General features: G+C 42.3%; 1 protein-coding gene across 1 annotated transcript in view; it reads right to left on the reverse strand.

Moving 5' to 3' along the window:
• Positions 1 to 25,212, reverse strand: part of SLC27A2 (solute carrier family 27 member 2) — a 46,743-nt gene that overhangs the window by 14,666 nt on the left and 6,865 nt on the right. The window contains exons 2-5 of the mRNA XM_008706057.2: positions 20,698 to 20,907; positions 16,794 to 16,952; positions 13,528 to 13,652; positions 70 to 264 (exon numbers count right to left, since the gene is read on the reverse strand). Of these exons, the coding sequence (XP_008704279.2) occupies positions 70 to 264; positions 13,528 to 13,652; positions 16,794 to 16,952; positions 20,698 to 20,907 (689 nt within the window). The remainder of the gene's footprint in view (positions 1 to 69; positions 265 to 13,527; positions 13,653 to 16,793; positions 16,953 to 20,697; positions 20,908 to 25,212) is intronic.

The following is a 25,212-nucleotide window of genomic DNA, read 5'->3' on the forward strand; positions in this document are numbered from 1 at the left end:
CACAGCTTTTAAGACGCCCCTGTATTCTGGAAAGCAGCTACACATGCTTTCATCTTCCGATGTACTTACTTTCTGTAGGTAGTTGACTCTCCCAATAGCACCGATCTTTCTCGTATAATTCATAAAGGCAATGTTGCCTTCAGTGGAAGCGTAGAACTCGTAAATGCAAATGTCCCCAAATCTCCGGCTGAATTCCCTCCACACATCTCCTCGCAAGCCATTTCCCATCGCTAGTCTCACCTTATGGACGCGGTCATTTGGTTTCTGTGGTAGGAGGAGGAGAGACCAAATTAAAACTGTGCTTACACACCTGTGATTGCCTTTACGTTTCTACCGATTTATGTTGGTATGGATTCGCCTCTTAGTGGACACTTTTTCTGTGACTCACACACATTATGCCTCCTCCCTGCCAACTCACGCCGCTTGGGCCGGCAGCGAGAACTCTGATTTAATAACCAAAAGACTTGGCTTTCCTATTTTGATTTTTTAAAAGGCAAGGTAAGATAATTTGATAGAACGAAGTGAGGCCAACATTTAATCCATACCCAATCTGAAGCTAGAATAATGTGCTGATTGTTTTCTTGGTGGGGCGGGTGAATCTCAGGGAACTGCCAGAAAGGAGGGGTCACATGGGAAAGATCTATCAAAGACTGAGAATCCGAAGCCACAATCTTCACTTGACAGGGAAGAAGAAAGCTGGGAACACAGTGCAAGGAGAGAGAGAATGATTTTCTACCGAATCATTACTGTTAGGGGACTGGAGAGAAGACTTCTTTTTTTTTTTTTTTTAAGATTTTATTCATTTATTTGAGAGAGAGAGAGAATACGAGTGGGGGGAGGGGCAGAGGGAGAGGGGAAGCAGACTCCCCACTGAGCAGGGAGCTGGGTGAGGGGCTTGATGCGGGGTTCGATCCTAGGACCCTGGGCTCATGACCCAAGCTGAAGGCAGAGCCAGCCTTAAGCGACTGAGCCAGCCAAGCTCCCTAGAGAGAACTCATGATCATGTCCTCATTTCACAGACCCAGAGGTCACAAACCCAGGTAAAGCTGTACCACAACGATGAAACTGTCCCAGTGGGATTGGGAAGGGGAAGAGAGAGAGGAAGCTGGCTCCCAGTTGCCTCGGGTGGCCTGGGAGGAATGTGCTTTGCTATAAATAAAAATCACAAAGGAAAATTGTTTTGAGTGTAAGAACTGAAAGGAGAGCTTGTGTCAGCAAGAGAGGTGGAGTCAGGACCAGCGGGCTTTCCATTCAACCACAATCACTTGTGAGGCCCCTACAAATATGTCCAAATCTATAGTAATTTCAATGATATTTTATATTAATAAGGCAATTTACGTCCTCCAGGAGATCACGGTCTGGTGGGAGAAAAAGGTAAACAAGGATAATTTTAACCTGCGAATTTTCTATGACCTTTAACAGGAAATGGAACGGAATGGGTGCCAGTGCTTGGTAACTAGGATTTTCACACCGAGTGTTAATTTCTTGGATCTGACAACATTCTGCTTACAAGAGCAAAGGTTCTGAAGAGCATTTTCTACCTTATTTTCTCTTCTGTGAAGTCACTGTGAAGTTACTTTGGAGTAAGAGTTCCTCTTGGAAAAGAGCTGTTGGCATAGAGAGACTGGTTGTCCTCTGGTAAGAGGGTGCGTTTGATGTGATGGGTAAAACCAAACCAAGGTGTGGATCGAGTCCTGCGCGAGAGGAGGCAGCGGGTCGGGGAGCAGTGTAGGTGCGTTTCAGTTTTGAGTAGCTCCTTGGTCAAAACGCAGGTGGTGAAGCTTTTTCAGGAGCCCTAACCAATGAGGTGGACAGACACTGGTCACTCGTAAAAACTGGGTCCCTTGTGTGGCCTTTCTGAGGAGGAAATGTGTAGAGCCCAGGGGTCTCAGGCCAGTCGTTCTTAACCAGGGTGTTCAGGAGAGTTTCCCGAGAAGCCTTTTAAACCTGCAAGCACCTCGACATTCTGACCGAGTGGGAACCCATTCTGTTAATCAGCTCCCGAGGTGCAGAGGTCACCGAATCTATAGATCTTCCTCGGTTTCTGGTGGCATTACCTCCCAGTAAACCTACCATAAATTTAAAATGTCGTAAGTCAAAAATGCTTTTAATTCGCCCGATCTACCGAACATTATAGCTTAAGCTAGCATACTTTCAGTGTGTCCGGAACACGTACACAAGCCTACGGCTGGGAAAAATCATCCAGCACAAAGCTTATTTTATGACACAGTATTCAACAGCCCATGGAATCGATGGGCTACTGTACTGAACAGGAAAACAGAGTGGTTGTCTGGGCATCGGCTGTTCACCCTCGTAATCGTGTGGCCGCCTGGGAGCTGTGGCTCACTGCGGCTGCCCAGCACCAGGAGAGAGGAGTATCTATTGTCAGAAGTATCTATTGTCAGAAGATCAACGTTCGAAACACAGCATATGGCTTCTACTGAGTGCGTAACACCCTCACACCACTCAAGTCAAAAGATCGTGGGTGGAACCATCTAAGTTGGGGACTATCTGTATTCCCTTTTAGAATCACGAAGTACCTGTAAGTGGGGAGACCATATGTCTGGCTTGTCAGGGCCAGTCCTGGTTGTTGCCTGTGGTCCTGATGTGTTTATTAATTACACTGCTTTCACTCTCAAGGGTCCCCTCGGACAGTGAATTGCAGGGTCACCCTGCGATAAGGCACTATTCTCAGTTAAGGACTGTCAGCTTTTCAGAGACCACCCTCGCCTCCCACACTGCTGTCCCTCACTGCCCCTCTAGGAATAAAACATCATACATATTTGAAGAACGCTGACTTTCGCTTAAAAATAACCTTCTGACCTGGGGCTTGCCTGCTCCCAGGCCTGTGTGAGAAGTTCCAAAGTAGCACTCCAGTGTGTAAACCCAAGACTTTCCTAAATCCGTATGCAGCCCATAATCACCCCCTCAGATCATTTCCTTTTCTGATGGGTGGTGAACGTCTACCTCCCCCAGGAGATCGGAAAGACCACTGAGGCCGGAGATCGCTGTACCATCGGCAGGGCCCACACCTGTGCTGTGCACGCAGTGCAATCGCTGCAGTAAAAGGAGGAGGGACGTGCACCGGGGCGCCCTCAAGTTCCCTGTTTGAGAGTTAATGGCCCGGACATCAGCACAAGGGCAGGGCCTAGGGTGCAGGGGGCGGCAGATGCCGCGGATGCCTGGGCAGCAGGCCAGCCTCACAGGTGCAGCTGTCACCTGGGGGTGGCAGTTAGCTGGGCTGAGTCACAATAGCATGAGCTCGGTTTTCATGATGAACTGAGGGATCTTATTACACCAGCAGAAGGGATTAGGGCTGTAAGCTGCAAGTGTTTGTGCACACAAACTGGGAGACCTGGAACCTTCTGCGATGTCTGGTTCTCACCCAAGTTTTCCTCACCATTGGCTGAGAGTACCGGGTGTGACTTGAATTTTCCTTGCCTGAAGGAGAAACCGTGTTTCCTCATCACCAAATTCACTCCTCAAGGGAGCTGTATTTTAGGTCAAGAATCACCGGCTTGTTTTTCTTTAACAAAGATCAAATCCTTGGTTCTACATGACAGAGGTGAGGCCACAGGCAGACATACCCAGGGCACTTAAATCCTGAAGGGTGAGAAGTCAGGGTGTCCAGAGAGGTATGGAAAGTACCAGGTAAATGAACAGAAAACTTTTATCGAGGGCTTTACTACTATGTGCCAGGCATTTTACTACTCTGTCTTACTCAAGTTTCTATAGAACCCTACTGAAATGTGATAGATAATACAAGTAGCTGCCTCAGGAGTGCCTGGGTGGCTCAGTTGATTAAGCCTCTGACTCTTGATCTCGGCTCAGGTCTTGATCTCAGGGCTGTGAGTTCAAGCCCCACAATAGGCTCCATGCTGGGTGTGGAGTCTACTTAAAAAAATACTTGCCTCAATTACAATTGAGGCATCAGAGTCTCAAACAGACTAAAATAATTTGTTGGAGATCACACAGGTAGCAACATAGTTGCTCCAAGATTCAAATCCAAATGTATGTGACTGTGGAGAGAACTCTTTTCCTTAGTTCAAAAAAAACCAAGTGGCACATGCCCAGTCTAACATTCTAACAGTCAAAGCACCGAAGGGCTTTTAAATGGCGGATGCCGTCACCCCACTTGCCTGCTCCACCCTCTGCCTCCGCTCCACCACCCAGACGCAGGCACCGTCCACTCCAGTAGCTCCTTCCTCGTCTCTCCGGCTTCTAAATTACATACTTAGACTGCTATCTTTTGGTTCATTAATTTTAGGTTATTTGTTGATTTTCTATTGTGCTGGAGGAAGTTGAAGCTCTCTATTACTCTCTTCAGTTTTTGCAATATCCCAATTTTTGGTTAAGTCAATATTCGGTGCTCACATTATTTTGCTCATCACACACTACTGATGAACCAAGGAATATACTCTGATCAAATTCTTGAGGCAATTTTTTTCCCCCTGGAATTCATTGCCACCTGCCCATTTGCTTAGTTTCTTTTCTTAGTTTCTTTCACAGGTCTTTCTTCTCTGTCCGACAGCCTTGAAATACAATGTTCTTCATGGTGAAACCCACCAGATGCTCTAATTTCCTTTGTCCCTTTATGCTTCCTGTTGGCCCTCTGCTCCAGTCTGGACTGGTTGCTCTCCAGGCCTGGGCATTCCCTTTGCCTCACCTTCCTGGATCCTGGGACCTCCGCTCTCTCTGCTCACTCTCCTGTTTGCATGGAACACTTTCTCTAGTTACTTCCTAAAGGAGGGTGTATGGGAGGTAAGTTATTTTGAGACTTTGAATGTCTGAAAATATCCTTACTGTATTTAAGAATAATATTTTTAGGGGCATTTGGGTGCCTCAGTTGGTTAGGCATCCAGCTGTTAATCCTTCCGCTCAGGTCTTGATCTCAGGTTGTGAGTTCAAGCCCTGTGTTGGGCAATCGTATCTAGGATAAGCAATACTATTTACTAAGAATTTTGAAGACACTCATCTTTTGTCTTCCAGCTTGCAGTGTTGCTGTTGCCAAGTCAAATAATATTCTTACAGACTCTTTCCTCTCTGTCTCTTTCTCTCTCTTTTTTTTGGTAGTCTATGTTTCATCCCAGTGTAGTTTTAAAATTGTAAATTCCACTCATTTTATTGGGTACTCGCTTGGCTCTTTCAATCTGTCCTTAAGCTCTGGGAAGTTTTCTTTCCTTTTTAATTTAAAAAAGCTATTTCTCTTCAGCATTGTTTTTTGTTTACAGATAGGTTAACCATTATTGTTTTCATTTCACTTTTTAAAAATATTGTTGTTATTATTATTTTTAAATAATTTTTATTTTGTTATATTAGTCACCATACAGTACACCCCCAGTTTTTGATGCAATGTTCCATGATTCATTATTTGCATATAACACCTAGTGCACCATGCAATATGTGCCCTCCTTAATACCCATCACCGGCCTATCTCAATCCCCCAACCCCTCCCCTCTGAAGCCCTCAGTTTGTTTGTTTGTTTATTTATTTATTTATTTATTTATTTATTTATTTATTTATTTTTAAGTAGGCTCCATACCCAGCATGGAGCCCAACACAGGGCTTGAACTCACAACCTGAGATCAAGACCTGAGCGGAAGGATTAACAGTTGGATGCCTAACCAACTGAGGCACCCAAATGCCCCTAAAAATATTATTCTTAAAGTTTTGTTTATGTTTTAATTAAAGTGTAGTTGACACATAATGTTATATTAGTTTCAGGTGTACAATGGAGTGATTTGACAAGCTATACACTACTTACCATGATTAGTGTCAGCATACAATGTTATTACTGTATTATTGACTATATTCCCTATGTGGAACTTTTTACCCCTATGACTTTTTTATAACTGGAAGTTTGAATCTCTTAATCCCCTTCACTATTTCACTCATCCCCTCATCCCCCTTCCTTCTGGCAACCACCAGTTTGGTCTTTGTATTTATGATTCTGTTTTTTTGCTTATTTGTTCATTTTGCTTTTCAGATTCCACGTATGAATGAGATCATATGGTATTTGTCTTTCTCTGATGACTTACTTGGCTCAGCATAATACCCTCTAGTTCCATCCATGTCGTTGCAAATGGCAAGATCTCATTCTTTGTTATGACTAATATTCCATTGTGTATATATACCACATCTTCTTCATCCATTCATGAAGTTTCCTTGTAATACTTCTTTGATAATAGCCTCCTCTCCATTTTCCATTTTATTTTCCCAATTTTCTATCAATTAGATGTTGGACCTCTTGGATTGATCTTTTAATTTTCTTATCTTATTTCCTCTTTCATCCATCACTTTTTCTTTTCTCCAACTTTCTCTAAGACTTCTCAAGTTTATCTTCCAAACTTTCTATGAATTAAACAATTTAAATCATATTTTTATTTTTAGGGGATTTTGTTGGTTTTTTTAATAGCATACTACTCTTGTTTTATGGATAGAATATTTTCTCTAACAGCTCTGAGGATATTAATTATAAGTTTTTGGAAGTTTTCTCCTGCTCTTTGAACTGATGCTCTCTTCTGTTCTTTTGATGATATTTCCTACTGGAGGCTTTCCTCAGGTGTCTGCTGATGCTTGACGTCTGTTCATATCCAGAAGTAAGGCAACGAAAAGATATTTGAGTAGCTTTGTGAGCAGAGGAAGTGCTGTTGCCAAGTGGACTCTGCACTGCCCCATGGCAGGGTAGTTTTACCTGAGAATTAGACTTCTAGATTCTCTTGCCTATAAGCATAAACTGGCCACTGGAGTTCTAGAAGCTGTGCAAGGGAAGGGCACTGGCGGTCTCTCTGGTTAATAAGGGGATATTTACTTAATCTCTATTTTCAGTGCTTCACCCCTGCCCTCCTCCACTTGTGGGGTCCTTGAGTTTAAAGCTCTTCTAGGTCTTCTATAAAGACTAAACCTCTGGTCTCCTACAAGGCTGGGAGAGGGGAGCAGAGGTCTAGTTATTTTTTTACACAGATTTTCCAAAATCCTCCTGTTTTCAAGCCTGAAACCTCATCCTATCTCTAGTTGTATTTGGTGCCTCGGATTTCTCAGGTTTCAGGAAGTCAATCGACTTCCTTCTTGTTGGTACCGGTCTCTTAGGTTTCACCTCTCTGGTCCCATGACGTCAGTGACCTTCATCTTTCAGCTCTCTGTACTATGTAGTTTCCCGTTGCAATGTCTTGTAGTTTCTAAGAGATGCAGTTTGTATGTCTTTTTCTTATTCTCCTTGTTTTGGGGAGACTTTTAAGAGGTGGAAAGACAGAAGGCATTCACCATCTTAGAAAAATTCTGCAGTCCCTGATTTTTTTTTTTAAGATGTTATTTATTTATGAGAGAGAGAAAGCAGGGGCAGAGGCAGAGGGAGGGGCAGAGGGAAGCAGACTCACTGCTGAGCAGTGTGCCGGACATGAGGCTCTATCCCAGGACCCTGAGGTTATGACCTGAGCTGAAGGCAGACACTTAACTGAGTGACCCAGATGCCCCCACCAGAGTCCCTGATCTTAACAATTAATATGCTACACTTCTGCCTGGCTCCCTTAGGACAAAAGAAAGCCCCCAATGACAAGAATGAAAGGAAGAGGCTCCATTTCTCTGCTCAACCGAGAAGCCTTTCTCCCTCCAGTGCATCTTCCCACTGAAGCCAGAGGGACTGTCTAAAAACACTGTCTCCCCATCACTCTTCCATGGAAGGCCCTTTAGTGGTGCTTTGTCACGTTCACATTTAAGTCTCAGCACAACAAAGCTCTTGTCACCTGGCCCTGCCAACCATCTTGCCTCCCTCTACACTGCTTGCAGCTCCCAACATGCACCTCCTCCATTCCACTCTGCACACACTATTCCAGGCAACCAGATACCCTTCTTTCACGGCACGGTTGGTAAGCTGCTGGGCACCCCTGAAAACTCACCTTCTGTGGTAAACCTTCCCTGATTCTGCTCTCTTTCCCTCTTTTGTTTTTCTGCTTTCTTTCCCTTTCTTTTTTCCTGCTCCTGGCCTGGCTCTGAGAGGTCAAACTGGTCACTCCCCATCCACTCTGTGCTGCTAAATACCCCTCCATTCTATTTTCTGCCAGAATGGAGGCGATCCAGAGACAGACATGTTAGGTTGGGAGAGGACCACAGAGCTTATCTAATTTTGGAGGGAAGGCAGATGACTCCAGGAGGTAACAGTAGGGAAGTGAGTTGAGCCTATTCTGCGGTCTCAGGATTCTGGTCATTCTTATTTCCCCTTCCAACTATCAAGAAGATTTCTATGTGTGGCCCCTGGAACTCTCTCCTGGTTCCCTTTTCTTTCTCCCTCTCCTCCTTCCACCCTGGTCACACGCCTAGCAAGCAGTATAAAGCCTCATTTAGAGCTGTTCTGTGGCGTCGTCCCTAACAGCTACACAAAACAAAACAGGAGATGACAACTGCACACGGTGGGACATGAACCAGACTGGACTTCCATGGTAAAGAGGTACCCTGGATGCTAAGGCCCAAATATAGCAACGGAAGACAGGTAAAATGGATCAAGAACTTTCTACAGTAACAGTATAAAAACCACTAGGCAGCAGCTTTGCTATCCAACCCCCACTCAACCTTAGATGAAAGTGCTTGACTAATTTGAATGTCTTCTCTCATTTCTTCCTTCCTGCCTGTGGAGCAGAATTTTCTCTGATTCATTTGATGATACTTATGGAGCTACCCATTCTTAGGCACTGAAGATAATGACGACAATGGCTACTATTTGTTGAGTATTTACTCAGTGTCAGGGACTTCGCTAGCCACTGTATTTTGACAGCCCCCGTCAAGTAGGTACTATTATTTACCCTGCTGCAGGATGGGAAAGTGCGAGAGAGTTTAACTATCCTGTTCACACAGTCATGGGTTGCAGGCCTGCGGACTCCTGAGCCCTGGCTCTTAAGCACTGCATTCTTCCCTTGAGCCAAATCTGACTTCCGGTGCTCAGGGTGGCTGGTGGCAGTCCTCCCTAGTCTTCTGCTCTATCCAAGGAGCTACCGAATAGGATTAAGACAGGGGACAAGCACAGCAGCCTCCACCTCCCTGACGTCGTCCCAGATTCTCCTGAGAGGCAGTGACGTGTCTGTGGAGGGGGGTCATTTGGTTTATCTGCTCAGCTGAGACAGGACTTGCCTGCTTGGGGCTGGGGGTGTTAGCCCCTCCAGTGACAGCCTATTCTAGACAGCTCTAAGAGTGAGAAACTTCCCGATTACATCGATCCAGAGCCTTCCACCACTAGTTCTAGTTTTTCATCCACTTTTGTTTGAGAAATCTTTTTGATATGATCTTTCTTTAAGCTCCTTTAAATCCATAGAATCTGGGCTTTCTAGTGTGACCGATTTTAAAAATTATGGTTAAATACACAACAAAATTTCCTATCTTGCCCATTTGTAAGTGTACAAATTGGTGATGCTAAATACATTTACAGTGTTGTGCAACCACCACCACCATCCATCTCCATAACCCTTTCATCTTGTAAAATTGAAACCCTATACCCATTAAACAATAACTCCCTATGCTCCCCTGCTCGAAGCCCCTGGCAACCCACCATTCTACTTTCTGTCTTTATGATTTTGACTACTCTACGTAGCTTATATACATGGAATCATATGGTATTTGCCTTTTTGTGACTGACTATTTCACTTAACATAATGTCCTCAAGGTTCATTCATGTTATAACATACTGCAGAATTCCCTTCCTTTTTAAGGCTGAATAATATTCCACTGTGTGTACATACCACATTTTGCTTATCCATTCATCCACTCCTGGAAACTTGGGTTGCTTCCACATTTTAGCTATCATGAGTAATGCTGTTATGAACACGAATATACAAATATCTCTTTGAGAACTTGCTTTCCATTCTTTTGGGCATGGTATCCAGAAATGGAACTGATAGACCACATAGTAATTTTATTTTTCATGTTTTGAGGAACTGCCATACTGTTTTCCACAGTGGCTGAACCAGTGACATCTCACCCACAGTGCATGTGGGTTCTAATTTCTCCTCATCCTCACCAATGCTTGTTGTTTGCTGTGTGTGTGTTTTTTAATAGTAGCCGTCCTAATGAGTATGAAGTGGTATTTTACTATAGTTTATTTGCATTTCGTAATGATTAGTGATGTTATTTTTTCATGTGCTTATTGGCCATTCGTATATCTTCTTTGGAGAAATGTCTATTCAAGGACTTTGCCTATATCTTAATAAGGTTGTTTTTTTGATATTGAGTTTTAGGAATTCCCTATACATTCTGAATATGAATCTCTTCTAAGATACGTGATTTGCAAACATTTTCTACCATTCTGTATGCTGCCTTTTTACTCTCTTGATAATGTCTTTTGAGGCACAGAATTTTGGAAGTTTTATGAAGCCCACTTTGTCTATTTTTTCTTCTGATTCCTATGCCTTTGGTGTCACATTCAAGAAATCAACGCCAAATCCAATGTCTTAAAGTTTTGTTTTATGTTTTCTTCCAAGAGTTTTATTGTTTCAGGTCTTAAATTTAGTTTTTGTTTTAAGAGAGAGAGAGAGCAAGCGAGTGCAGGAGTGGGAGGTAGGGGCAGGGCACAGGGAGAGACAGAATCTCAAGTGGGCTCCATGCTCAGTGCCGAGCCCAACAGGGGGCTCCATCTCATGACTGTGAGATCATGACCTGAGCTGAAATCAAGAGTGGGACTCTTAACCGACTGAGCCACCCAGGCACCCGTAGGTCTTTTTTCCATTTTGAGATAATTTTTGTATAAGCATGTTAGATAGGGTCCAACTTCATTCTTTTGCATGTGGATATTCAGTTTTCCCAGGACCGTTTGTTGAAAAGACTGTCCTTTCCCCACTGAACGGTCTTGGTGCCCTTGTCAAAAATCATTTGACAATATATATGAGGTCTTATTTCTGGGCTCTTTATTCTATTCCACTGTTCTAGATGTCTGTCATTATGTTAGTACCATATTGTTTTGATTACTCTAGCTTTGTAGTAAGTTTTGAAATTAGGAAGTGTAAATCCCCTCGCTTTGTTGTTGTTTTTCAAGATTGCTTTGGCTATTTGGTCCCTTGAGACTCCACATGAATTTTAGGACTGGTTTTTTTCTGTTTTCACAAAAAGTGTCATGGAGATTTTGATAGGGACTGGATTGAATCTATAGGTCTCTATCGGTAGCAGCATTTAACAATATTAAATCTTCCAATCTGTGAACAGGGGGTGTGTTTTCATTTATTTATGTCTTCTTTAATTTCTTTCATCCATGTTTTCTAGTTTTCATTATACACGTCTTTAACCACCTTGGTTAAGTTAATTCCTAAGTATTTTATTCTTTTGATGTTATTGTTTTTGTGATTATCTTTTCAGATGGTTCACTGTTAGTGTATAGAAATACAATAGATTATTGTGTGTTGACTCTGTGTCCTGCTGCTTTGCTGAATTCAGCTATTAGTACTAATAGTGGGTTTTTTTTGTCTTAAGGATTTCCTATATATAAGCTCATATCATTTTTTAAAAAGTCTTTAACTGAAGGTGTTTTTAGGTAACTTTGACCATTCCTTAAATTCTCGTAAGTATTTTTAAGACAAACCCGAACTCAGGGGTGGGGGAGAAGCAAGAGCTAACAGAAATTCCGTATCTTCTAGATTTGAGATCATCCATGAATTATACAATAAATCATAACATATTTTGAAGATCTAAAAGCCCAATCAAATTTTGGTTTTTAGCATCCGAGACAACATAATGAGAAAGGAGAAAGGTGGAAGTGTTTATATGTGTGAGTGTGTGTAAGCCTGAAAGAGCTGCACAAACATGTTTATTTTCCTCAAGTCAACACACCCTTCCCCAGGAGACTTCTAACTGACAAAGGGGGCTTTTAAGGCAGAGAAGAAAAGCCAAACAGAAGGGCCCCATATGGATTTCTGGGTTTTAATAGACATGCAATCTTGAGGGCCAGATGGGATACTAATGTGAAAAAAATTCAATAATGACATCAGTAGAAATTGCTGTGGGAAAGGTCCTAATCCAGCTCACAGCTAATTAGGACTCTCATGAAGCTGCTGGATATGCTGCCCAAATCAGAATAGTATGTGCGAAGCCTAAACATTCCGGGGAAACATATGACCTCGCTGAAAGTAATCATGCACCCCTCAGGGGCCAGAATTTAGAGGTTCCTTCAACCAGGTTTGTTGACGCCTCGAATGTGCCACACACAGATCTCAGTGCTGGAGATCTGGCAGCGAACAAAGCCCCTGGTGCGTGGAACGTTCATGTAACTGGGGGAGAAAGACAATACTCCTAGAAACCTGTCCTATGTCAGGAGGGACAGTACCGTGAAAAGCAGTCACCCAAGAGACGGATGGTAAGGGGTGAGGTGATACATTTGTTAATTCGTGGGAGGGGTCTCTCTGACGAGCTGACCTGTGGGCAGAGACTGAATGAAGGGAGGGGAAGAATGGGACAAGAGCATCCTATGCTTCTTCCTATGTCACAGCAGATGGTATATAAATTGAAGATAACAGGTGCTTATAAATAGCAATTTATCAACTTAGGGATCCTCTGAGTTTGTTTTACGATGATTGAAAGGACTAAAGGAAGCAGAATCTGGTGAGTTTACTGCATTATCTAGTCTAGTGCTTCTCAACTGGGGTTGATCTTGCCTACTAGGGGACATCTGGCAAAGTCTGAAGACATTTTGATTATCATAACCTGAGGGGAGGGAGGGGGTACTACTGTCACGTCCCGCATAAGGGCCAAAGACCATACTAAACATCCTACAGTCATGGAATAACTCCATACAGCAAAGAACGAATGGGCCCCAAATGTCAGCAGTGCCGCTGTTGAGAAACCTTGATTTGGTCCTCAGGCAGGCTCCCAGGCCTCTGATAAGACTTGAGGGACTGGGCAGGAGAAGTTCTTTCAAAGAACCCCCTCAAGATATCTGGGTATCTGCAGACAGGGTATATCAAGGCCTCTGGAGTAACCTTGAGGCACCCGCTCTGAGCTTGTTGACAGACTTAGTCAGATGGTGTCAAAGCCACATGGGGATTTATTCAAGCAACATTAAGTAAATGTTTTCTGTATGTCTGTGGTATGAGACAAAGTAAGGATACAAGGTGTGGTCCCTGCCATCAAAGACTTTATAGCCTGGGGAGGATGGAAGGTGTGAGGACAAATACCTGCAATGCGACAAGGCCACAGTGGGTAGAAATCAAATGATGTTGGAGTGGCCTGAATAGGTTTCACGTATGCGGTATCATTTGAACCGGACTTTGACAGTGAGTAGGCTTTAGACAGGTAGAGAGGGAAGGAGAGGATGTGCCAGGCAGAGGGTGAGAAGTGAAAACAGGTAAAAAGGCAATCATAATATTAATAGCAACTGACACCTAGTAAATCCCCTCTCTACGACAGGTGCGGTGCCACGCACTTTACCATGACGCACAATTATAATCTACACTGAAAACTGAGGGATAGGTAAGCATCAGCTGAAGCCTAGCATGATCCAAAGTAATGCGAATTCCCATCTTACCCACCTCAAAAAGAATGAAACATGGGGAGTGTTACCTGGGGTGAGTTGCATAAATACCGAAGAAGTTCACCAATATACTGAACGACAGTGACATTATATTTTCTGCAGTCATCCCAAAACTGGCTGGCTGAAAATTTGTTCCGCAAAACAAGAGTAGCACCTACAGAGAAGGGAATATAAAGTGTTAAAAAAGAAATACTATAAAAAACTCCCGGTTATATTCGTCATTTTTGAAAGGTAGAAATTTAAATATGAATTATATTCACAAACGAGTTTTGAGTATTGCTTATATTCAAAACAAAGATCAGGGCGCCTGGGTGGCTCAGTCGGTTAAGCATCTGCCTTCAGCTCAGGTCATGATCCCGGAGTTCCAGGATCAAGTCCCACATTGGGCTCCCTGCTCAGGGGGGAGCCTGCTTCTCCCTCTGCCCTTTACCCTGCTTGTGCTCTCTCTCACTCACTCGCTCTCTCTCTCTCTCAAATAAACAAATAAAATCTTTAAAAAAATCCATAAGGCACAGTTTTATCCTATAGAGGCTTTCAATCTAGTGGGGGAGAAACACATGCAGATGTCTTTCTAATAAAAGTCAGTGTGCAATGTTATACGCAGCTAATGAATCATCGAGCCTTACATCGGAAACCGGGGATGTACTGCATGGTGACTAACATAATATAATAAAAAATCATTAAAAAAAAAAAGTCAGTGTGCAATAAATAGGAAGTTCAGACGAATCCTTAAGGGAATGTGAATGAGTGTGTGTGTATTAATTCTGCTTGGGGGTAAGGCCTGAGAAAGGCATATTTTGGAAGAGGTAAGATTTGAATTACGTCTTGAGTAATGAATATGAAGAAAGATGAGAGAATTCCAGGCAGGGGAAACAGTGCGAAACATAAAGACAGGGTCGTCCAGAAGGCGTGGGAAGATAGTCAAGACTCAGTTGGCCTGTGACTGGAGTGGTGAAGAGTGGGTGAGTCATGGGAGAGGAACCTGGGGAAGCAGCTGGGGGTGCCATCGTGGAGAACTTGGAAGTGCCCGGTTGAAGAGTCAGACTTAACGTTGCAGGCAATGGAGAACCAGGGTCTTGAGTAAGCTGGAAAACTGTTCTTTGACGGGTGAGGTAGACATAATGGTTCCCAAAGATATCCCTGTTCTAATCCATAGGACCTGTGACTATGGTACATTACATGGCAAAAAGAACTGTGTAGATGTGATTAAGTTCAGGATTTTGAGGGGCGCCTGGGTAGCGCAGTCGTTAAGCGTCTGCCTTTGGCTCAGGGTGTGATCCTGGCAATCCGGGATCGAGTCCCACTTCGGGCTCCTATGCTGGGAGCCTGCTTCTTCCTCTCCCACTCCCCTGCTGTGTTCCCTCTCTCGCTGGCTGTCTCTCTGTCACATAAATAAATAAACTTTTAAAAAAATATGGAAAAGTTCAGGATTTTGAGATGGGAAGGTCATCCTGGATTACCTGGGTGGGCCCAATGAAATCATAAATGTCCTTATAACAGGAAGGCAAGCAGGTCAAGGGCAGAAGGAGATGGAATGATGGAAACGAAAGGTTGGAATAGTGTGTTTTGAAGATGGAAGAAGTGGCCATAAGCCAAAGAATGCAGGCAGCCTCTAGAAGCTGGAAAAAAGCAAGGAAATGGATTCTTTTCTAGAGTTTCCAGAAGGGATGCAGCCCTGCTGACACCTCGATTTTAAGACTTCTGACCTTCAAAACAGAACAAAAATCTGTGTCGTTTTAAAGCCACTAAGTTTGTGGTAATTTGTTACAAGAGCAATAAGAAAAGAATATATGGGTAAAAATAATATATATCAGACCCAACCTCATTATAGGCGTGAAATGTTGTAAAGTGAAATTAAAAAAAAAAAACAACGAAGTATTTTTTCATGCTATTAGTTTAGCTTTACTCCTAATTATACAAAAGTCTGATGATTTAGAAGAGGAAACAATTTTTTTTAAATACTATTTTTTCTACCATGGTACTTAAGCAAATGTGAGAGCAATGGAGTTTTCCCTTTGGGAGCCTCAGAGTCCCTCTGTCCTTGAAAAGCCCAGCCATATGATCAGGCCCCGTCAGTCATTCCTGGACGATGTGGAGGCTGGTACTGATGCTGGGGTAAGTAGTGTATAGCTGACCAATAAGTTGATGAGGGAAAGACACAGAGGCTTGGGCCATCACACATGCATATATATATGTGGTATGTATATATGTTATTGAATATACATACATGATTAGTTAAAATGAAATGCCACAAGGAGGGGCGCCTGGGTGGCGCAGTCGTTAAGCGTCTGCCTTTGGCTCAGGGCGTGATCCCGGCGTTCTGGGATCGAGCCCCACATCGGGCTCCTCTGCTGGGAGCCTGCTTCTTCCTCTCCCACTCCCCCTGCTTGTGTTCCCTCTCTCGCTGGCTGTCTCTCTCTCTGTCAAATAAATAAATAAAATTTAAAAAAAAAATGAAATGCCACATGGAAGAAGAAATTAAGTTTTTTTTTTTTTTAAAGATTTTATTTATTTATGTGACAGAGACAGCCAGCGAGAGAGGGAACACAAGCAGGGGGAGTGGGAGAGGAAGAAGCAGGCTCATAGCAGAGGAGCCCGATGCGGGACTCGATCCCAGAGCACCGGGATCACGCCCTGAGCCGAAGGCAGACGCTTAACGACTGTGCTACCCAGGCGCCCCAGAAATGAAGTTGTTTTGTTTTATTTATTTATTTTTAGCTTAGAGAGTTAGAGATGGCTTTGTGGGAGAGGTGGACATTAGACTAAGCCTTAATGTATACAAGGGGCATAAAGCCTACGGAAAGGAGAAGAGATGGCAACTCTAATTTGAACGGTAAAATTTAGGAAGGAAAGAGAAGAGATGGAAAGCCAGGTATTCCGACCAGAGCTGAGGAGCTGTGGGAGCAGGGAAGGACAACTAAGGGAGATGTTTAAGTCAGATGCTGAGGGAGTTCCCCACGCAGATTTCTGAAGATGGAAATGGTAGAGGGGAATTACTTATGGGACCTAAGAATCAAGGGTCTTAACCTGGATGAACACCTAAAATATTTTAAAGAAGTTTCCTCCTCGATATCCTGAACAACGGTAGCATTATATTATCAGATAAGCAGGCATGAGAAAACATAAATTATTCTAGATACTTGCTGGTGATGTGTGAGCCAAAATCCTTGTTACTAACATAGAATTAAATGCTGTTCCTGGCAGACAGGAAGTAGCCACAGTTTGTATTACTTTCCCCTGGAGCACATATGAATGTATACTGGACTCCAGTGCCTTTTTGAGAGAAAAAGCTTACCAGTCAGGATACATCCGTGGACGCCAATCATCATCGCAGCACTATGGTACAAGGGGAGGGTGGTATAGATGACGTCATCTCCCTTAACCCCGATTGCAGTGACAAAGCCAGTTCCATACCACAGGCGTTGGTGATTGATCATGGCGGCTTTCGGGAGACCTTCGCAAAGACACAAGAGAAGGCATGAGTGAGCCAGGATTGGTCATTCGCAGACACGTGGTCTGGGAGAGAGATCTGGGTTAGGAAGATCCATCATCCAGTGGTTAGAGAATTGCATAGGGGAGGGCCATAATCAGTTACACCAAGAGTTGGCAATTTTTTTCTGTAAAACACGCGAGAGTCAATGTTTTAGGCTTTGCAGGGTCATACAGGTCTCTGTTATAAATGCTCAACTCTGCTATTGTAGCCGATAGCGGCCAGCCATATAAAGGAATGAATGTGGCCATGTTCTGATAAAGCATTATTTACAAAAACAGGTGGGGGGGGGGGCTGTATTTGGCCTACAGACTCGAGCTTGCTGACCCTGAATTAGATGGTTACTACAGTAGTAATTTGAAGAGAAAGGCATGAATGTCTATGGAATTTTTACTCTGTGCCTGCCACCTTGCAAGGTATTTTCAAAATTTCACTTAATTCTCATAATTAACAGGATCAGTAAAATTATATTCTCTAATCCACAGGTGAGAAGGCTGAGATTCAGAGAGATTAAATAGATTTTTCCATTCCTATCACTTTCCTTCATAACCACTTTCATGAATTTCTTAACTCCTCTTCTAGAGTTTCTTTATATAAATACAAGCAAAGATGAAGAGTTGCTTATTTGTTCTTGCCCTCCCTCCATTGAAAAAAAAGAAAGGACACCTTTCTGCACTTTCTTCTCTCTGCTTAACATTGTATGGTGGAGAACTGTCCATATTTATACAAAGAAATTTCCCTTATTTATTTATTCATTCATTTATTCTCTCTCTCTCTCTCTCTCTCTTGCATCAAGTCCTTTGAATTTGTGTGTTATAGTTTATTTAACTATTTTGCTATTTCAGCCTGGTCCACACGGTAGTTTATACTTGTATTTGTAGGATAAATTTGCTGAAGTGAAATTGCAGGGTCAAAAGATACATGTCTTTGCAATTTTGATAGGTACAGCCACATTGCCAGTGATAAGGGCTGTCCCCCGCACTCTCCCTCCAGCAATATCTGAGTGGACCTGCACCTCATAGCCTTGCCTAGGTATGCTCTCAAATGTTGGAATCGTTGCCAGTCTGAAAGGTGAAAAATGGGATCTCAGTGTAGTTTTAGTATATTGCAATTTCTTAAGTATACCTTATATAGCACTTTTGTAAGACACTATTAAAAGGATGTATTTGTACTCTTTCCCATGGAAGGTCAGGGAGTCATGGGGAGGGCATGAAACCATTACTAAGGGGCCAGGGCCAGAAGTTAAGACCTGAGTGCGTAACGGACGGAATAAGGAGGAAAGCAATTCTCCATAGACTCACATCCTTTCATACTTGATGGTAACCTTAGCTAGGTATGGCCTAAGTAACAGCAACTCATTATAAACTACCATAACTGTAAACACAATTCAAAATTCATTTTCTTTGACAGTGGGCCAGTGGCATTATGTTAGTATTAATGCTCCATTCTACGCTAATATTAAGAAATAGAAGAAAGCATCAATAATCAATTGTATTTGCCACAGAAGAGAACCGTATGGATAGCAAAAGCTCTAAGATATATTTTTAGAAAAGAAATGCATGTGCTTTGGAGCTCTGAGTTACTTTCAGAAATTTCCTAATTTAAGATTTTGTATTAATGAAGAAATAAGACTATCTGGTAACTATTACATAATTTTGTGCTAATGACTGCCTGAGGAATAGGGAAAACATTTTGCTTTCCAATTGCTTAAGTGAGGTTTGTTTTTTTTTTTTTACTTTTTAAAAAAGGTTTATTTATTTGAGAGAGAGAGCGAGCGCGAACAGGAGAGGCAGAGGGAGAGGGAGAATCTCAAGCAGACTCTGTGCTGAGTGTGGAGTTCGCGGTGGGGCTCGATCCGAGGACCCTGAGATCATGACCTGAGCTGAAACCAAGAGTCAGACGCTTAACTGACTGAGCCACCCAGGCGCCCCAAGTTCTTTTAATAAACTTTTACAAGAGTAACTTGGCAAATATTTTATTCAGAGAGAAGGAGAAAAGTAAAATAAACATCAACCCAATTATCTTCCAATTAAATATAAATTCTGAATTGTGGGATTAAATTAAGGAGTGTTCAGTCTCTTTTTCTCCCTAAAGTGGCTTTTATGTTTGACTGTCAAAACCTACATTGTGAAGTTCCACACATGTGTAGCATTAAAACTAGAACTCCCTGTAACTAACCAAGGGCTGATTTTTTCTCAATTATCTCCCGAAGTTTACAACTTAATTTTACTAGTCTATTAAGGAATGAGGATAAAGGTCCCATATATTAAGGTAGTGTCTGTATGAAGGGAAGCATTTGGTTAACTATGTCATTCTACCATTTTGTTGGCATGGCAATATGTAAGTTCTGACAGATAGAAAGAGGATAGACATTGTGCTTTGGGTGCTGGCTTTAATATGCCATTCCAAGTCTCCCTTTCTCATTTACTTAAAGAAAGTACTTAATGAAAGTAATTGTATGAAAGGAAGTCAGCATTGAGATTAAACTCGGGTCCAGGAACTGGGAGAGCAGCTGGGTGCTGACGGTCTGTTGAGGTAAAGGAGGCAGTGTCTACAGGCTGGTGTTGAGATAAAAGGCTCAAAGGAACCTTTACCCTTACCTATAATGTTTCGATTGTTTTACAAGGAAATGCATGCGTTACCTGCTTAAATTAAACTAAAATTTTAATTAAAAAAGAGAAAAGATTCACATGATCAATTTTCTAATAATAATAATGACCAGCATGCTGGTGCTGGCTTCCTGTCCTCCTTTTAAATATATCCCCAAGGCCTCGCCTCATATTATTACATTTTGATAATGTTTTCCCTGGCCTAGAGTAGGCAGACACCACTCATCTGTTAAATGGAAGAACTGGGTGGTGTTGTGGCAGAGAGGTCGGATGGATGAGTTGTGGAATCAGTCTACCAAGGTGAAACCTGACAAGTTACCTTGAGAAGTTCTTGACCTCTCTAAGCATCAGTTTCTGGGTCTATAAAATGGGATAAGAATGGTACTCATCCTAAGGATGGCGGGAGAAATGTGAAGAACGCAGACCATAAAGCTTATAGGAGAATGCCTGGTACATTCTATCTTTAATATTGCCTGTTCCACATAGCTGTTCCAATAACACTGTTAATTGGCAGTGTTTTTTCTTAGTGGCTCATAAAATTCTGAGGCTGCAGCTTGTAGTTGAAGGTATCCTAGATTTGATGAAATACAGTATTTGAGGCCCTGAGCTAGAGCCATCCTACACCCACAGCACCAAACAGCTCCTAGTCAGTGTTGCCTGGGAAGATAGTGGTCAAAACATTTATGTGACTATAACTCCATTATTGTCCTACCATCTCTGGTGTCCCATTTATAATTGGTTATACATTACGTATGGACTTGGGATATAAGATAATCAAAATCCAACAATCATTTAAAACATCCCCAAAACCTATTCTGTGCCAAATTTCATCCATTATCATAACTATTTTCGTATTTCTTGGTTAACTTCTTTCTCTGTTCTACATACCAACTAGGGGGAAATATGTGTAGCTTGGAGAAACCCAGATGGGATCATGTGCTATGAAATAAGACCATTTCCCACAGGCAAAGAGCTAAATCCTCTAAAGTATTAGTTATCTGATAAGTTTTGCCAAAGGAAACGAACATTTGAAACCTAACCCAACATTTAACTCCTTCAGGAGAAGTCCATTTCTTTGAGAATCCGTTCTTTATTTTTACCTGTGGTTCCAGAAGTATAAATGTATAAGGCAGGAGTGGAAAAAGTGACTTCAGACCTCCACGACTCTGGAATAGCTTCCGTGGACACTTCATCTACTTTGTCTAGTAAAGAGTCAACTCCATCCGTGTTAGAAGTTCTGCTCACATAATAGATGGACGTGTTATCTTTTTTCAGGCTTGGCAGTACTTCTTCAACAGCGTCTTGTAGCTCTTAATAAGGAAAAAAAATCGAAGTGAATTATATTAGTCCCCTAAAGTTCTATTAGTGCAATAGGCTTTTTATTAATTTTGTTTTCAGCATATTTTTTTGCTGAAATGCATAGACATGACACATGGTGCTTACAGTTACACAATTTTACACTAGGAATTTGCTAGATTTGAAAATTTCACAAGAGTCCAAGATTTGAGGGAAGGCTGGGTATTAATGGTTTCCTAGCAGCAGACGGTTGGTTGAAAATTTCCAAACAAACAAATTGACACGTGGTTAAAAACCAAGATATATAAGCGCATAACTTATAGGCATGTCTGGTATACTTCTCAAAATACTCCAGAAATGAAGTTGGGTATTCCCAATATATGTGCCCCAGTGATGAAAAAGAACAAAAGAAAAATTTAAGGTGGGAGACAAGACACAAAAGCAGGGCGGCCAATCTAACTAACAGTGATGATAGAAGCCAACTTTATATACACACATACATATGTATTTTTTAACACATCAGGAACAAAGAGTTCCCTTAGGAAAGTTCAGCTCATCTGAGAAAGAAGCTCCAAACTTCATAAGCACATTTTCTGTTCTGAGAAAAAACAGGATCGCTTACCATGTTTTTCAAACTGTGGGTTATAATATAGTGGATTGTGAAAATCATTTGAAATGACCGACATTTTAAAAAATTAAAATAGAATGGAACGCAAGTTTTCAGAGTATATCATATATAGTAAGAGGTAAGTATTATTTTTTTTAAAAAGTTTGTGTCACTTATGTGGGTGTGTGGGTACTGAGTCACAAACAAATGTATTTTTCTACGGTAGGCCAACATCAAAAAATTTAAAAGGCACTGGTTTCATGTTTGCTGCTTGATTTCTGTGCCCTTGAATCATAAGATGAGATGGCCTTTAAGCTTACTTGTCTCGAATGTGTGATAACCGACCTGAATATATTTATTCTTAATAGGAAGGTGACCCAATACCCCAGGGAATTACCTTGGGGAGGCCATCCCTAATTCATCTTATAAGCTTTGTTTTTCAGATGTTTGCGTATGATGTCTCCATCCAAACAAGAAATACCATCTGAACAGATGTATTTTTAAAAAATTTAAAACATTTAACCAGAAGACTCATGCACCTGGTAAACATAAATCAAATAGTACAAAAGAGTTTATAATGAAACCCAACAGTTCCATTCCCCTTCCCCTTCCCCTTTCACAACTAAACCTGCCACCTAGAGGCCATCACGTCCAAGTTTTAAAAATCTGTTTCTTCTAACGATCACCTCTCTTATCACCAAATAATGTGCTTTTCCTGCTACCTCTCAACCTATCAATTTTGATCCCCACCCTTGTTCTTCCCCATCCACTCCCAACAGTCACTATCCCCACTTGATGCTGTCTAGTATAGACATATATAATATTAAGGTTAATAGTATTTACATCTCTATCCCCACTTGATGCTGTCTAGTATAGACATATATAATATTAAGGTTAATAGTATTTACATCTTTTCTGAGACTGTAATTCCATCTTCCTGGCTTTGTTTATGGGTTGGCTCTAGACCTGAGCACCAATGACCAGCGCCAACAACGTTATGGCCATGTAAATATTATTCACTGCAGAGTAACACACTATAATCGCATTTCCTCTTGTGAAGAGTTTTCTCTTTGAGTTTCTATTGGCTGTCATCCTTTAAGATTCTATTTGCTTCAATTGTTTTCCACCTTCGCCAGATTAGATTGCTCTCTAGTCCTTTAACACTTCAGAATATTAACCCTAAAATATTCCTGATATAAAAACTGGAATGGTAACACCGCATCCCTTGCCACTGCCTTGGTTCAGGTCCTCATTATTTCCTACCATGACCTTCCCAGTAGCCTCCAGACCAACCTCCTTGCCTCTAACCTCTCCCTGCTTCCAACTTAACAGCTACATTATGGTTTCTTGTTACTGCCCTGCTTAAAATCTTTCAATGGCTGTTAATCCCTTGCGATAGAGTCTACTCTCCTTACGCAGCATGCGAGGTCCTGAGCTCATTCGCAGTTTAACCCCTGGGGACTTTTCTGATGTCATCTCCTAGTACCGTCTCTTATCCCTTTTCTTCTAACCACACTGATCTATGTGAGCTGACTGTGCCCACACTCTCATATCTCATGACCTTTGTCCAGATGGTTTCATCTGCTTTGAGTGCCGTCTTCCACCCTGATGACCTGGAAAACTCCAGCTCACCCTTCAAGACTCAGCCTTGGTGACACAGAGCTCTGTTTCCTTCCCTTCCCCTGCAAAATGGGGTGCTCCCACAGGGGCCTGCATATACTTCTGTCAGAGTATTAGCACACAGTGCAACTTGCTTGTTCTTTTTGTCCTCTATTAGTGAAAAAGTTGAGATTAAGGATCAGTAATTAAGAAATCTCCTCCCTCTCTACCTCCCCTGAAGCTATATACTCAAATACTGTGTTGTAAGTTACCTGGGTTAGTCTTTCCTCTCTGCCTCCTTCTTTCCCAACACTTATCCAACATCTATTTAAAGAGTGCTCCCTAGGTGCCAGGCATGGTTCTAAGCACTGGATATAACAGTAACCAAAACAGATACTGTCCTCGTTTCTGTAGAGTCTAATGGGGGAGGAAATGAAGCAATCATCCATTAAAGTAAGGTGTCCTAGGTGTGACAACAGGAGATACGGTGTTTTGGGAAGGGCACAAAGACAACCCAGAGGCTGTATCATCTAAGTGGAGACCTGAAAGATGAACAGGAGTTGGCAAGTTGAAGACCAACTGAGATGGACTGAGCCTGCTTTTAGCAGAGGGAAAAGCTTATGCAAAGGCCCAGAGGCAAACAGCATGTTGTCAAAGTAACTAAAAGAGGCTAATGTTGACTGGGGGAAAGAAGGCTGGAGGAAGAGGCTATAATGCAGGGAGGGACCAAGTCCCTGGTGTAAGTCAGGACAAATGGATTGTAGGCAAGGCCATGATACATTTTTCAGCATGAAATTTACATTCCATTTTTTAAAAAAGATAAAAGAAAACGTAGTTAAGCAGGTGTCATGCTAGATCACAGTTCAAGCAATTCGGCATCATGCGTCTTCTAGTGCATTCATGTTCCTACCCAGCTCTCTGTAGGCATTTAGTTTGTGATACCTTTTGTAGAAGTCATTTCATCTTGAAGGGAAGGCCACTGACCCTGCCCAACACAATTTCCCTACATGTCCTCTGGGCTGCTGGTGTAGAATTTGCATTTGGGCATCGACTTGAGGTTCCAGTGACTCACCAACCATATTAGGATACACCTCATGTGTCCAATGGTACCAGCCTTTCTTCCTTTAAACTAGAGATGTTGGTATAAACACTGAAATTTGAAAGGAAATTCTGGATTTCTATTAACTACCTATTTGATATTTAGTGTCTTTCCTTAAGCCCTTTTTAAACACAACTGGACCCTCATGTTTTCTCCTTCCAAAATTTTGTGTAGTCTATGTGTTAATTCTTACTGTAAAGTCTGCTTACTTAAAAGTAGCAATCAACCAGGACACATAAGCTTTACTTGGCACAGGCTGAGCTCCTGGAAACTCCCTGTTGTGAGATTTACATGCAGGAGCGCACTTGGTAATGACATCTGTCCGGTTGCAAGGGAAGCAGACTAGATAGAAGGCAAGATTGAACAGTGATGCCGCCACACAGTGACCTCGCTCAACTGACTCTCTGATCCCATTGGGACTCTGGGCCTGGGATGGCCCTTCAGGATTGTCTCAAACCAAGGGAAGTGGGCTGAACCTCCATCCCTGCCCATGAACCAGTCATTGGATGCAGGCTGGGGGTGGTAGCCCTTGACCTTGGGCAAGGTGGCTCTCTTTAAGCAAGGGCGAGTCCTGGAGAGGGTCTTGGCTGAGAGCTTCAACTGCCAATGCTCCCAGCAGCTGAGGAATGAGCACCTCAGTCCTGAAGGGAGGATTTGGGTAGTCCATCACAGCACCCACTACACCTTGCACCCTTACTGAAAACAAAGCCTTAATGTTTCCATTTGTATAGTAGCTCTACATACATCACATCACATAATTTTCACTAGAACCCTGTGATACTGAAACAGTCATCCTGTTTCTACAAAGACAGAAGCTCAGTGAGCCTCTGTATGGAAGGATACATACAAAATAAACAGAAATTTATTGGGTTTATGGGATTCCTGCTGCATCCTTATACTAGCCGTTCAGGTTCAAGTTTTGAAAGAGTGCCTTCCTTTTTAGAAGATGCTGTCTGCTTGACCTTCTTCTCTGTTCTTGTTAAACAAAGCATTTGGATCTATCTCCAAAGGGTA

This window comes from Ursus maritimus, unplaced genomic scaffold (assembly GCF_017311325.1).
Source record: "Ursus maritimus isolate PB19 unplaced genomic scaffold, ASM1731132v1 scaffold_35, whole genome shotgun sequence".
NCBI lineage: Eukaryota > Metazoa > Chordata > Mammalia > Carnivora > Ursidae > Ursus > Ursus maritimus.